This window comes from Orcinus orca, chromosome 17, assembly GCF_937001465.1.
Source record: "Orcinus orca chromosome 17, mOrcOrc1.1, whole genome shotgun sequence".
Taxonomy (NCBI): Eukaryota; Metazoa; Chordata; class Mammalia; order Artiodactyla; family Delphinidae; genus Orcinus; species Orcinus orca.
Genome location: NC_064575.1, coordinates 32,296,503 through 32,312,267, shown reverse-complemented (window position 1 = coordinate 32,312,267; position 15,765 = coordinate 32,296,503). Strand labels below are relative to the sequence as shown.

At 39.6% G+C, this 15,765-nt stretch overlaps 1 protein-coding gene across 1 annotated transcript; it reads left to right on the top strand.

Moving 5' to 3' along the window:
- The first annotated feature begins 11,479 nt into the window (after positions 1-11,479).
- LOC125961629 (uncharacterized) lies at positions 11,480-14,067 on the top strand. Its single transcript, XM_049700412.1, has 2 exons — positions 11,480-11,743; positions 12,868-14,067. Exon 2 carries the CDS (start codon positions 13,069-13,071, stop codon positions 13,672-13,674), a length of 606 nt encoding a protein of 201 aa, XP_049556369.1. The 5' UTR covers positions 11,480-11,743; positions 12,868-13,068; the 3' UTR covers positions 13,675-14,067.
- Positions 14,068-15,765: the final 1,698 nt, after the last annotated feature.

Below are 15,765 nucleotides of genomic sequence, written 5' to 3'. Positions count from 1 at the left end.
TGGTAACTGTTTACTATTAGCAAGAGTTGATTGAAAGTGGGGAATCCAGTTCTCGAAACACGTTAGTTGAAATCAGAGAAGGTAGAACATTCCAGAAGTTTTGACTGTTTAAAAGTAGGTCACCTCAGTAATTAATATCTAGGGTTTCATAAAATCTCTGATTATGGGGTGTCTGCTGACGTGACAAACATTGGGTTAAGTGTTGGGGATACAAAGTTGAATAAAACTTTTTTGCATTTAAGGACTTCATAGTCTACTCAAGTGATACTTAGGATTATAAGATGCTAAGGATTCAAGGAGTAAAAGTCTTCTCCAATTAAAACTATGACAGTCTACTAAGCAGCCACTTCTGCAAAACGTAGCCCACCCAATGAAACCCAGTGTTTCAAAATAAAAAAATTCTGTGAAAAACAAATCACAAACTTCAGCATTATATTCTTAAACAAATTTCTAAAATAAAAGGAAGACTAGCCAGGCAAGGACAAATTCTAATTTGGTTTTGAATGTTGTCCATGAAAGACTGATGGAAACTGACAGTATTGTAGTATTGTCCAGCCTTCTAAATATAACACTGATTTCCATATGAAACAGAGAAAACAGTGACTTGCTGCTTGTTGAAGTCAGGCACCTCTGAGAGATGCTTTATTGTATATTCTGAGGTGCTTCTTTCCAGGTAATGAGGCATGAGAGCGACTGATAAGCACATAGAATTTGGAGGAGAACAAAATAATAAAACAAGCAGGTTCACTCTTAATCATGATTGCATATAGTAAATAAGCAAAATTCTTTTTCTAAATATGTTGAGTACAGAAAGTTGAAAATCTTTTGAAGATTTTAAAAAACCAACAGTTTAGAATGCAAATGAATTTAATTCTCTAATCATTCTGCTTAGTGAAGAACTTTAAACATGCATCACAAAATATAAACACATAAACTTTATAATTTAGTGTGCAACTCATGATTTTTAAAGGTGAACTTGAAAAAAATATGTCAGTATATTTTTCCCTCAAGTGGTGATGGGTCAAGCACTAAAGTCCAGGTTTCAGATAAAGTTTTTAGGAGAAGGATGTATGTGTGTGTGGGAGAAAGTTATCATTTTTTCTTTATTTAAATTGGGTAATACTATATTTTGAAAATCCTTTGATTTACATTATTTCACTTGGTTCACAAAACAACCATCCAATTAGGTAGACAGAATAAATATCCTTAGATCCATCTTACAGGTGAGGAAACTGAGATTTAAAGAGGTTAATTAATTTTCCAAGGTCTTATGTCTGGCTACTCACAAAGTCAAAAGAGAAGCCAAATCTCCTTACTCCCAGTCTAGACCTCTGTCTGTTGTTATACAGTGCTGTCTTCTAATAAGTGATATCCTGCTAGATTTTGGTATTCTTAATATGTGTTTTTGACAGTTTTGATTTTGTATATAATCATGTGTCGAATTTTCTATTCTCTTTGAGGACAAGTTCTGATCTGACCTGAACCCAAAGAATTCACACTGGAGAATGAGGTACCAGATTATTTTTACTTAAATTATATACTCTTCTTTAGTTTAAATGTTTGTGAAATTATAGAAAAGTAATGAAAATAATGTTTATTTTTGGGATTTCTTCTCTATGTGTTTGTCAGACCATTTAATTTTAGCAGTTAAGCTTTTAGACTATAGAATCCTAGACTCTCTTGAATCTCATATTAAGAGTTTTTTGAGGAATTAAATATATATTTTTTATTGGTAATGCTGTATGTGTTACTTAATGTTTAAAATAATTTTTATTTTTAGAGCAGTTTTAGGTTCACAGCAAAGAAACTATCTTTTTACCTGAGGTCTGTATATTCATTCTTGGGTTACTGAACTACAAATAAAAATAAACTGATAAAAATGCTTTGAGTGACAAAAAATTACATTTAAATATCAAATATGAACCTTACTGAAGACAATGATGTTGTTCTCTATTATAATGATTTTATGTTGATTAAAATTAAAGATATTTACATTTGTCTGGAACACATAAACAATTTCAATGGTGATTTAAAAAAAAATTTTGCACATAAGTATTTTATTTTGATAGTCTAAATGTGACCTTAAGTGCTTTATTACTCACGGTCCCAGTTCATCATCTACCAAGTAAAAAGCGAGAGTATGATGTCATGGAAAAAGTAGAAGACTGAGTTTAATTTTCTACTCTATTATTTAATAATTATGTGAATTTGTTATTCCTTCTTCCTGGAATCTTCTTCCCAAGATCTTCACACCTATAGCTCCTTTTCATCACTCAGGTCTCAGCTCAACTTCTCCCTCTTCAGTGAGACCTTCTATGCTTGTCCTCTGTGAAGTTACACTGTGCTTCAGTTGCTTTCTCACATCACCCTGTTTTATTGTTTTGCACTTATTTTGTGTGAAATGATCTAGAAGGTAAGCCCCCTCAGAGCAAGGACCTAGCCTGTTTATCACCTGTGCCAACCAGCACTTGGAACATAGCAGGTGCTTTGTTAATATTTGCTGAATAAAAGAATAAATGAACAGTTTTAAGTAAGTCACTTTCTCAACTGTAATACAATATTTTTACACCTCTCTTATAGGCTAGTGAGGATAAGAGATATTTGAAGACTATAAAGCATTGCAAATTATTATTATCATATTTACAAAGGTATATGGGTTGATGTCTACTTGAAAAACAATGGTCTTGAACTCTTCAGGTTTTTACTAGGTGAATATTAGTGAAATATTTGCATTTTTTCCCTCATTAGGATAATTAGCATACTAAAAAGTCATTTGTGAACTCAGCAGTTTGACAATTTGTTCTTGGTTTACTCTTTTATCTCTAGGTTTCTATACCATATGTAATATACAACTGGCCCTTTGGATCAGTGGGTTCTACATCCATGATTTCAACCAACTATGGATCGCAGATATTCTTTAAAAAATTCCAGAAAGTTCCAAAAGTAAAATTTGAATTTTCCACATGCAACTACTTACATAGCATTACATTGTATTAAGTATTATAAGTAATCTAGAGATGATCTGTGTGTGTGTTTTATTTACTATTTCTGCAGGTACTTAGGGCATAAATGTATGATCTTACTCTAAGAGAATATAGACTGATGTTGCATAGTACAATGTGGGATTAAAATGTCTGTTTTAGCACGTCAAACTGAAATGTAGTAGCTTTGTTTCTTGGAGATTTGGTTTGAAGTTTCTTTGTCAGAAATATTCAACACAGTGATCTCTGGAGTGGAAAGGAACTAGCTTTTCAGAGATATGAAGTTGGGTATATTATTTCCTCCTCACACAAGTCAGAAACTGGGTACAATCACATGAAATTTATTTCCAATTAGTCCTGACTTTGACACATTTAGAGTTAACTTACCTCAAGGTTGTTTTTTGAATGAAATGTTTGCAGATGTTTATCACATTTGTTTCTTGGTCCCTTTGCAAGCTCAGCAGCTGTGCACTTGCAAGCTAAGCCTTGTTTGCCTGAATATGCTGAGGGGTGTAGGGGCAGAACCAGCTCTAGCAAGTCTAATCTCCAGTAGGAATGTTTTGGGGAACTTGATACCCGGTGTTGCCATGGTGGCATTAGCTCATCTCCATATCATCCCTATGACTCCCATTTTTCTATCACACTCTCTGGACACATTAGGCCACATTTCTACCACCCCTTTCCTATTATCCCCTTCTTATGACTCCTCTGAGGTCTGGGCATGGTCTCAAATGGAAGTTTGGTAAAACCAGATGTGAACTTTGTAAGATGGATTGGTGGTCCTGGAGTGATCGGTTTACAGTGTCAAGCTCTTCTGAATTGAAAGCCAAAGCAGATCTTATGAAATAGAGAAGAAAAATTACTTCATATTTTCCAGCTCAGGTCTAGTTCATTGCATGAGCATCAGCAAAGACAATCTACTTTACAAAGATAAAAGCCTGCATTTCCCAAAAGATTGTCTTTATCAAAGAAAATAGAAAAAAATGTGAGATATGCTTCATAGTAGATATGACCAAGGAATTAAAAAATAATGAGTGAAGTTAGTATTGCTGATAAATAAAAACACTGTTAAAAGTTTAGATTGCAAAATAGATAATAATGTTGTTTGTAATAAATGATATGCCAGGTAACACTAAATACTTTTATTTACTGCCTGTTGAACTTCACTCTTCAATGACGAACTCAAATGTTACTTATAATATGAAGACTTCCACTAACCCCAGGTCAAATTAATTACTACCTCATCTGTGTTCATAGCACTACTACGGTTTGTTTTTTATCAGTGAATATATCATTGTGGTATCTTTATTTTATTTACTTGTTTATTTATGCATTTATTTAATAGAGTGAAGTGGTTACGGATGTGGACTCTGGAGTTAGACTGCCTGGATTGTAGTTCTGGTCCTGCCACCCTCCAGCTGTGTGACTTCATGCAGTTACTTAATGTGTTCTGTACCTGAGTTTCCTCACTTGTGAAATGGACAGGATAAGAGTACCTACCTCCTAGAGTACAATGAGAAATGTAGGAGTGAATATCCATAAGGACTAAGTGCCTGATGCTAAATATGTATTATTTAGCATCCATATGAAAAATTTGTATATGCCAGAATCTATACCAGGGCCTGAGTCTGCACATATGGAAGAATCTCTATTCTCAAAGAATGTTTATGTTGGTGATCTAGACACTGAACAATTCAAAATCAGTGAATTCATTTATTCTATGAATATTCACTGATCAACTTTTATATGCCTGGCACTGTTCTAGATGGTAGGAACACAATAGTGAACTAGACAAAATTCCCTCACTGAGTTTCCATTCTGGTACATGTTAGGGCTATGATGCAGGTATGCAAAATATGTGGGAAGATAGAGATGGGACCTCTAACTCAGCCTGGGGTGGGGCTAAGAATGAGGGAAAGCTTCCTGGGTGAAACAGTTTAGCCAGGCAGAGAAGAGATTGAGGGGCTTGAGTTAGGCAAAGAAGCAGTAATGAGGTCACTGACATTTACCTCCTTAAAGCAAAAGCTGTCTCATGAAGTTGCGAATTTCCTCTGTACAGATGGAATGACACTTTCCTTCAATTTAGGGAATACACCAGTGATTATTTCAACAATTTCTTGAAGTGGGGCTTTTCTGTTGATCTGAATATCTTGGGTGTAGATTCCCATGCTGTAGATTATCTTCTTTTCAAGGAACTTGTGCTCTGTCTTTTCTACATTTTGCATGATGTAGCCTTATTGTAACGATGGAGATATAGCTGAAATAGCATAGAAATTAGGTCCAAATGATTGGGATTCAAGCTTCAACTCTATCACTTGCTGGCTGGCTGGCTTTGTACTTCTTTGAGGCTCAGTTTATCTGTCTGTTGGGGCATTAATACTGAGGTATACCTAACAGAGCTGTGGTAAGGATTATATATAAACATTTGTAAAAAGTGCTTTATAAGTTGCAAATCCCATATGGTGTATTATTAATTATATTCCTGAAGAACACACTGTTTTCAGTAACTGACAAAAGGTTCAGTGAGAAAATAGCATAAGGGTATTTTTATGGACAATTTATACCTCACAATTAGAATGAACATGCATTTACAACAACTATGTGATTACTTACCAGGTGCTGAGCTCTTTCTATACAATCCCACCTTGTCAGTATTATTACCAGAGGAGAGTAACATGCTCAAAATTACATAGTGAGTAAGTGGGAGAAACAGGTGTCCAACTTGTTTATTTGACCTCATATCATGAATTTCTTTTCATAATGTAACCATGCCTCTTCAGGAGTCTTGGCAGGATCTGCTATATCCTGGGGAATCTTGCTGAATCCTGAGTATGTAAACCCTCTGAGCTTTATTGTTGTGCCATGTAATCCTTAAAAAGTGAGCTTCACAGTTCTTCAACCTCAGAGTTCTTTACTGGATTTTCAAAACAGCAAAGGGTCCAGGGTGGGGAAGATTAAAAATATGCTAGTAACACTTAAAAAAATTCTTTCTTCTGTATTTCCCTTATGTTACAAACTCCCTTTCCTCTTCTCTTCCCACATTCTCTGAGAAATTTCCCCCACCTTTAACTCTATAAATCCAGTTTCCTTCTGTCCCTCCTTGTTTCTATCCAGTTTTACATGCAAAGCCAGAAAGAGTTGATCTTGGGAGAAAACAGGTGGGGAGCAAAAGAGATAGAACCATTCCAGAAATCTTTTTAGCTAGCTGAAAAAGGAGAAAACCTAAACACTCATACATTAATTTTTTTCTTGTCAAAAATTAATATTAGGTAACATGAACTGTTATGACATTGCATAGACCTCATTTTAATGGAATGAGTTGAATAACATAATAACTGGTAAAATTTCAGCCACATCCTGAATTTGTCAGCAGAGCACTTGTATGCCTTTTTGCAGTCTGAGAAGGACAGGTAAGTCTGAGTTCACCTAAAACCTATATTTTCTAAATTCTGCTGACCCTCTGGTAAGATCCCATTGACTTTATGTCATGGCCAGCATTTATATTTGAAGTTAACCTTTCAAAGTGCAGTGTGCAGTGACATAATCTCCCTGTAGGCCTTTACTGTAACACTTGCAGAGGTCTAATTTATCTTACTAAAAAAACAGAATTTTTAAGCTGATTAGCTCCATGTGTATGTTATTTCCACATCAAGTTGACCCACAATTATGTCTTTTAAAAAAATCCCAGAAGAGCAGTGTGGAAGCAAGTTGTGCTACTCTGGAAAGTAATAAACATTGTCATTGTCCTTTTCATATTGCTGATCATATTTGTAAAATTTAATGTCTAAACAATAAAAATGTTGCTAGAAATAATTGTGTTTTCAATTATCCCTCAATTTACCAAATTTTGTAATTTTTGGTGAAGGTGAATTATTAAGAAACCCATCATAACATGTATTTTGGGGACACCAATGGTCATGACAATATTTCCATACAGACTATTTTATTACACCTCTCAGTGTAGTAATTTTTTTCTAATTCACACCATTCCATTCTGTTTCCACATATTAGCACTATCTCTATTTTAGACATCTGTTAGTCGATATGAGTACAGGAATAAAAAAGAAATGTTCCCACCCTTGAAAACTTTAAATCTTACTGCAACAAACAGACAGTATATACAGTGGACTGGAATTCAATGTGCTGAGTTTTACAGTATATAGGAACAGGTCACAAAAATAAAAATGTGGGGTCCTGGTCAGTGGGAGTGGGTGGATTAAGGGCTTAAGAACAATATCTGAAAAAGTTTATAAATCCAGGCATCAGTAATAGTAGCCACTATTTAAATTTCTTATTACACATGGAATTGTTAGTGTTTGGTTTTTGATTGGATTTTTTGGCAGAATCTGGAAATTCTCTAATTATATCTGGAAGTCAGGGTATTTGTTATAAGAGAATGTCATTGTGTTGTTTTATGCACTGTCTCAATTAAAGTAGCTCACCTTTTCTTATAAAGCACTGGAAGACCCTCAACAGAAACATAATAAACACATTTCCATTACACAGCACTCAGATCTCAAGAGTACCAACTACCATAACCGTTATAACAAAACTGTTAGAAAATTGAATAATCGTCCAAATGTTTGTCCACTCCCTAATTACTTAGCATTTTGCTTTCTGAAAATATCAACTCATGAAATATAACAATATACTTTGTTATGTTTTCTAAATTCAAGTGTCATGCCAACAGATGAACTTAATGGGAAGCCAACAATAACATTACAAAGAACAAGACATTTGATATTTTGGAAATCAATTTAGATACAAACCATGGGAAAAGAGAGAGAGTTAATTCCATATAAGTTATGTTTGTGAAAAATTAGTTACTTTGAAGAAATATTTTAAAAGTTCTTCCTGATGAGAAGGCAAACTCTTTTAAAGATATTGAAAAGATTCAAAGTATGTAAGAAAAACAAAACATGTAGTGATTAACCAATTATTAAAATATATTAAGAAATAAACATATATGATTAAAATTATACCATTGATATGAAATCTGAAACCTCAGTGATCTAACACACTGAGTTTGGCAATATTCATGTGCCTTCACAAACCTATAAAATGCTCTGGTGGAAACTGAAGAAAAAGAAACAGCTCTGTAATACTTGTAGCTAACATAAATAAATTTGCCAGATATTCTTATAATTTTTTTTTTTACTGCTATCTAGTCACTTTAAATCTATACTCAGATTGTAGAAATAGGTACCTTTTTATTCTTATCACAAAGCAGAGAACCCCATTTCAATTTTTCAGTACAGTTTTTGGAGGTTAGCTTCATAATTTTAGCAATGGACTTAGTGAATTTTGACAGTAATCTGAGCGATTCAGGCCTCTGAGAGAATACAGGCTCTCTGTATATGACAGTAAACAAAAACTTTGGAAGGATGTAGTGGATTCTTTTGAGAAAGACAATGTCAGGACTTGAGAAAAAGTTCATAATTTTCAACTTTGTTTCAAAGGAGGGACTTAAAAGGAAACTGTTGGATTATTGTAAGTGAGTCTAGTTTTCATGACACTTTGTTTCAACATCCCATCTATATCTACAGGACAAACCATGCAGAAAAAGAAGAATTATAGACCAAAATACATAAAGTCATTTTTTGAAAGCATCTTTTAGAAATGCTGCTGCTGCTAGTATAATAACAAAAAGCATAGGGAGTTTTCAAAGAAAAAGATATTTAGACAGTATGCCTTAACCTTTTAATAAGAAGAATGAAAATGGTTCAAACAATGAAATTATGTTTTCAATATGGGACATTATAGTCTAGCTAAGGGTAATAATCTTACTGATAGATTAAGTTTTATGACATTGACTCTGCTTTTGTTAAGTTTACAATCTCAAAGGGAAAATATGAAATCAAGCATCATCATATATGGAAAATAAATGTATACCATGATACAGAAATCTATGACCTTTCATTGTCTGTGCCTTCAGTATTTATGTTGAAGAGTTGAGATAAATATGATCATGATGAGAATGATGCTGCTGTTTTTATAATGAGAGGAAGGAAGAGGGCTATAAGTATCAGATACCCTGGAAAGTAATAGTTTGCCAAACTAAAAGTTTGTGTGTGTTTTGAAAGTTCAACATTATCTGATGATTTTAGATTCTTATTTCTGATTATTGAACTCACTATCTTTCTTGTGAACTTCAGTACACCTAGACACCCAACAGGGTTCTTATGTATTTTGTTGTTAGGGAGTCAAGTTTGTAATGGGTCCTGAATGCCATGGACTCAAAGATACAATATAAATGTAAAATATTTTTAAAATTATTGCTGCAATCCTCTTGGATACTTATTTCTGTCATTACCACGTGCCATTGTGTTCATTTTGGAAAACTTTTCACATATTCCTAAATGTGTGAGGAATGGCTTTCTCCAGTGTTGTGGCTACTAATTCTGAAACACAAATTCCCCCAAGATTTAACAGCGTAAAGCAACTGTTTTACTTTGCTAACAAATTCTGTAGGTCAGGAATTTGGACAGGTCTATATGAGGACAGCTGGCCTCTGCTGAAAAGACTCAAAAGCCAGGAGAGACTCAATTGCTGGGGGCTGAAGTCTTGCTTACTCCTGTGTTTGGCTCAGGGACTGGAAGAATTTGAAGACTAGGGCTTTCTACAGGAACACTTCTCCATGGGGCAGCCTTGCAGAATGGTATCCTTAGATCAGCTGGATTTCTTACAGCTTAGCTCGGGGCTCCAAATGCAAATGTCCAGGAAAATGAGGTTGAGGCTGCATTGCCCTTGCTGACCTAGTTTTGGAAATCACAGAGTCTTTTTTGCTGAATTCTTTTGGTCAAAAGGCTACTCAGATTCAAAGTGAAAGGGGCATAGACCCTTTGTCAAAGGGAAAATTGTCAAAGAATTAACAACCATTAGCAACCATTAAAACACAAAAACATATGGAATTCCCTGGGGGTCCAGTGATTAGGGTTCCATGCTTCCACAGCAGGGGGCCTGAATTTTATCCTTGATCTGGGAACTAAGATCCCATAAGCTGCGTGGTGCAGCCCAAAAAACCACACCACGACCAGGATATTGCATGTAATATTAAAAAGCTCTTTCACCAAGGACAAAAAAACCCTAACAATCAAAAAATCAACAAAACAAAACAGAATCCCTGAACAATTTGTGTATACTTAAAATCTTTTCCTGAATATTTATTTCCTCTTTAGTTTTAAAATTTATTTATCAATGTATGATAAAAACAAATAATTTTAGTATAAGTATTTATACACAGGTTAATGTAAGGAGAGAGGTCACTTATTTTCTGTCTGTATTGATTAGTATTACATTTAATTCCACATAAAAGAAACCTGTTTACAGTGATTTAAGCAATTAGAAGTTTTATCTTTCTGATGAAGCAAAAATTCCAGAGGTAGTCAGTCCAGAACCATTGTAACTATTTAAGGAAGTCATTAGCTTTCCAGGCTCCATTTGCTCTTTGCTCTGCTATTCTTGGCATATCACTTTGGTCTTTATGTTCAAAAGATGGTCATTCTACCTCTAGGCACTGCATCCAAGTTCCAGGTAAGAAGATAAGGGGGAGAATGAAAGGCAAAAATGTGCTTCCAGAACTTTGATTCAAACAACAGGTTTTGTAAGACCCAATCAGTTGACTTCAGTATATACTTCATTGGTCAGAACTGAGTCATACATTCACCTCTAGTCACATAGGCGACTGGGAGGTGGGCATTTTAAACCTAGCACATGTGCATCCCACATAAAATCAAACTTAGAGAAGAAAGGGGGAATAGGTGGTGAGTACACCCTCGTAATGTCTGCCTCTAGGTGAAGGCAGTGATATACAGAGTTAGGACATGAGTAGAATAAATGGGGAGAAAATGTTATGGAAGGTTTAAAAAACAGATAAGTTAAAAGAATGGAGAAGTATTGGCTGATACTGCCATTGTTCAGATAGAAGCAAAGATGGGACCTGTATGACTAATCTACAACCTAAAGAAATATTAACCATACAATAATTTGTGCTTTAATTATTTATTCTGTAATTTATCCTTTGAGAATGAGTGTACAGTGTTTTTAATAAAATAGTATGGAAATACAAAGATTCTTGTCATACTGGCTTAAATCATAATTGACCTTGAATACTCTGGAAAAAAGTTCTAAATTTTTTGAACATAAAGTTTTCCCCACTAAGGCAGTCTATATTTTCATGTATAATGTGGGTTTTATATACACCCACACCTTGTGGGTATATATACCATGGGATTTTATTTTTATATTTTGACTCATCATAGTGTGGGACTCGAGGGACATTGTTCCAGCTAATGATTAAGAACTCTCCAGACAATAGGGGCTTCTTAGACAATGGGTGAATTTCCAGGATGTCCGGCCCCCTTCCGAGAAGGAGGGAGATAAACAAAATGTAAAAAAGGTATCTGTCAAAGACCAATCAGGAAGCTGGGGACAAGTTCCCTCTCTGGTCCGAGCCTAAGCCGGGACCAATCAGCAGGAAAACACAACCAAATCTATAATTTACATACGGGGAAGTGGGAACCTATAAAACTGACATATTCGCGCCCAAAAGGGGTTCCTTCTTCGACCTCCTGCGTGAGGACCAAGGAACCCCGGTGCACCGGCCTTCAATAAACCTCTTGCGTTTTGCATCGGCTTCCGACTCTTGTTGTTTCCTGGGCGAGTCGAAACTCCTAGGGGACCGCGAAGGTCTAACATTTGGGGGCTCGTCCGGGATTCCACTCGCCCCGGACCACAAGAACATCGGGAGTTGGAGGTACCAGGTAAGCTCGAGCTTGATTGTCTGTTTGTCCCTTGTTCTTTGTGGGCCATTATCGGAGGAAAGCCGTAAGAATCGGCTTATTATGGAATCTGTATCGGACCTCTGGCTAGGCAGACGTGCTAATAGCCGGCGTCCATGAGCCCTAGGGGACGCCCTGGTGGCTCATCTGGAAGGAGAGGCAAACTCTGTCTCCCCTTCACTCGGTTTCGGCAGTTCCCTTGGTGATAACTGCCATCTGAAGAAGTTTCGGTTTTGAAGCGAGCTCGCGGTGGCCCATGCGTATATGTGTTTCGTGGAGTTTTAACTGTTTCTGTATTGTGGTCTATTCTTCTTCTCTGACGGACGACAATGGGACAAACTATGACGACTCCTCTTTCCCTTACCCTAAGCCATTGGACCGAAGTTCGGGCCAGAGCCCATAATTTTTCGGTAGAGGTAAAGAAAGGAAAGTGGCAGACTTTGTGTGCCTCTGAATGGCCAACATTTCAGATAGGATGGCCCCCCAAAGGATCCTTTTTATTAGACAAGATTAAGCTGCTGAAGTCTAAGATATTTAATATAGATCCCCACGGACATCCAGACCAAGTACCATATGTCTTGGTCTGGGAAGATTTAATTCTCTCCCCACCTCCGTGGGTCCGGCCCTTTGTTTCCTCAACAGGTACGTCCGCGCACACATCAGCAGCGTCGAAGATATTAGCCTTAAAGAAAAACCCCAACACGGAGAAGCTACCCGACGCCCCGGATCCACCAAAGGCGATTTATCCTGACCCGCAGTCCGATTTGCTTCTTTTGGATTCCCCACCCCCTTATCCTCCGGCCCCAAATCCCCTACCACCTAGAGGACCCCCAGCTCCACTGCCCTCGGCACCAAGGGAACCATCCATGATGGAAGAAAAAAGGGGTCCCTCAGCGGGCACTAGGAGCCGGAGGGCTATCTCCCCAGACTCCACTGCCCTACCTCTTAGAGAATATGGCCCCCCCGACGGCCAAGGGAATAGACCTCTCCAATATTGGCCCTTTTCCTCTGCAGATCTTTATAATTGGAAAATGCATAACCCAACTTTTTCCGAAAATCCACAGGCCCTTACCGCTTTAATAGAATCTCTTGTTTTCTCCCACCAGCCCACATGGGATGATTGTCAGCAGCTGCTCCAGACTCTCCTAACGACTGAGGAGAGGCAACGGGTTCTTTTAGAAGCCAGAAAAAATGTATTAGGCGCCAATGGGCAACATACCCAGCTGCCTAACGAGATTGATGCTGGTTTCCCACTCGTCAGGCCAAACTGGGATTTCAATGCCCCGGAAGGTAGGGAGCGCCTGAAAATGTATCGCCAGGCTCTGGTGGCGGGTCTCCATGGAGCGGCCAGACGGCCCACTAATTTGGCTAAGGTAAGGGAAGTAACTCAGGGGCCCCAGGAATCGCCAACTGTGTTCCTGGAACGTTTAATGGAAGCCTTTAGACGCTTTACCCCTTATGATCCAACTTCGGAGGGACATAGGGCTACTATAGCAATGGCTTTCATAGATCAAGCGGCCCCTGATATTAAGAAGAAATTACAGAGGCTAGATGGCTTGCAGGGATTTTCGCTTCAGGAGTTAGTAAAAGAGGCAGATAAAGTATATAACAAAAGAGAAACAGAGGAAGAGAAGGAAGAAAGAAAGCAGAAAGAGCAGGAAGCCCGTGAAATAAGACGGGATAAGAGACAGGAGAGGAATTTAAGTAAGATACTGGCCACTGTGGTTGGAGGAAGAAATATAGGGGATAGAAATAGGCAGGAAGGGCGAACGGCAGACAGAAGGCGGCCATTAGACAAGGACCAATGTGCCTACTGTAAAGAAAAAGGACATTGGGCGAGAGAATGCCCTAAAAATAAGAATGGAAGAAGGCCAACCAAAAACAAAATCTTAACATTGGAAGAAGAAGACTAGGAAAGTCAGGGCTCGAACCCTCTCCCCGAGCCCCGGGTAACTCTTAAAGTGGAGGGGGAACCTGTTCAATTTTTGGTAGATACCAGAGCCCAGCACTCCGTCCTTCTCCACTCGAAAGGTCCTATCTCAGCTAAAAGGTCATGGGTACAAGGAGCCACTGGGAATAAACAATATTCATGGACCACACGAAGGACAGTAGATCTTGGGATTGGACGAGTAACCCATTCATTTTTGATTATTCCGGAATGCCCCTATCCTTTGCTGGGAAGAGATTTACTCTCCAAAGTAGGGGCTCAAATCCACTTTCAGCCAGAAGGTCCCACCATAACTGATAATAAGGGAAGGTTACTTCAAATATTGACTATGAAATTAGAAGATGAATATAAATTATACGAGCAGAATTATACACAGCTTGCTTGTGTTTTAAAGATGAATCTAGGGAAAAAAATGGGGAAGATGGCGGAAGAGTAAGACGCGGAGATCACCTTCCTCTCCACAGATACACCAGAAATACATCTACGCGTGGAACAACTCCTACGGAGCACCTACTGAACGCTGGCAGAAGACCTCAGACCTCCCAAAAGGCAAGGAACCCCCCCACGTACCTGGTTAGGGCAAAAGAAAAAACTAAACAGAGACAAAAGGATAGGGACGGGTCCTGCAGCAGCGGGAGAGAGCTGTGAAGGAGGAAAAGTGTCCACACACTAAGAACCCCTTCGCGGGTGGAGACTTCGGGAGGCGGAGTGGGGGAGCTTGGGAGCCGCGGAGGAGAGCACAGCAACAGGGGTGCGGAGGGCAAAGCGGACAGATTCCAGCGCAGAGGATCGGGCCGACCGGCACTCACCAGCCGAGAGGCTTGTCTGCTCGCCCGCCAGGGCGGGCGGGACTGGGAGCTGAGGCTCCGGCTTTTGTCGGAGCGCCGGGAGAGGACTGAGGTTGGCGGCGTAAACACAGCCTGCGGGGCGTTGGTGCGCCGCGGCTGGCCGGGAGAGAGTCCGGGGAGGGGTCTGGACCTGCCGAAGAGGCAAGAGACTTTTACGTCCCTCTTTGTTTCCTGGTGCACGAGGAGAGAGGATTAAGAACGCTGCTTGAGAGAGCTCCAGGGACGGGCGCGAGCCGCGGCTAAGAGTGCGGAGCCCAGAGACGGACATGGGACGCTAGGGCCGCTGCTGCCGCCGCCAGGAGGCCTGTGTGCGAACGCAGGTCACTAGCCACACGCCCTTCCGGGGAGCCTGTGCAGCCCGCCACTGCCAGGGTCCCGGGATCCAGGGACGGCTCCCCCGGGAGAACGCACGGCACGCCTCAGGCTGCAACGTCACGCCGGCCTCTGCCGCTGCAGGCCCGCCCCGCACTCCGTGACCCTCCCTACCCCCCGGCCTGGGTGAGCCAGAGCCTCCGAATCAGCGGCTCCTTTAACCCTGTCCTGTCTGAGCAAAGAACAGACGCCCTCCGGCGACCTACACGCACAGGCGGGGCCAAATCCAAAGCTGAGCCCCTGGGAACTGTGAGAACAAAGAAGAGAAAGGGAAATCTCTCCCAGCAGCCTCAGAAGCAGCGGATTAAAGCTCCACAATCAACTTGATATACCCTGCATCTGTGGAATACTTGAATAGACAACGAATCATCCCAAATTAAGGAGCCCTGTGGATGAAAGGCTCTTGGTGCTGCAGCCAGGAGTCAGTGCTGTGCCTCTGAGGTGGGAGAGCCAACTTCAGGACACTGGTCCACAAGAGGCCTCCCAGCTGCACATAATATCAAACAGCAAAAATCTCCGAGAGATCTCCATCTCAAGGCCAGCACCCAGCTTCACTCAACGACCAGCAAGCTACAGTGCTGGACATCCTATGCCAAACAACTAGCAGGACAGGAACACAACCCCACCCATTAGCAGAGAGGCTGCCCAAAATCATAATAAGTCTACAGACACCCCAAAACACACCACCAGACGTGGACCTGCCCACCAGAAAGACAAGATCCAGCCTCATCCACCAGAACACAGGCACTAGTACCCTCCACCAGGAAGCCTACACAACCCACTGAACCAACCTTAGCCACTGGGGACAGACACAAAAAACAACAGGAACTACGAAC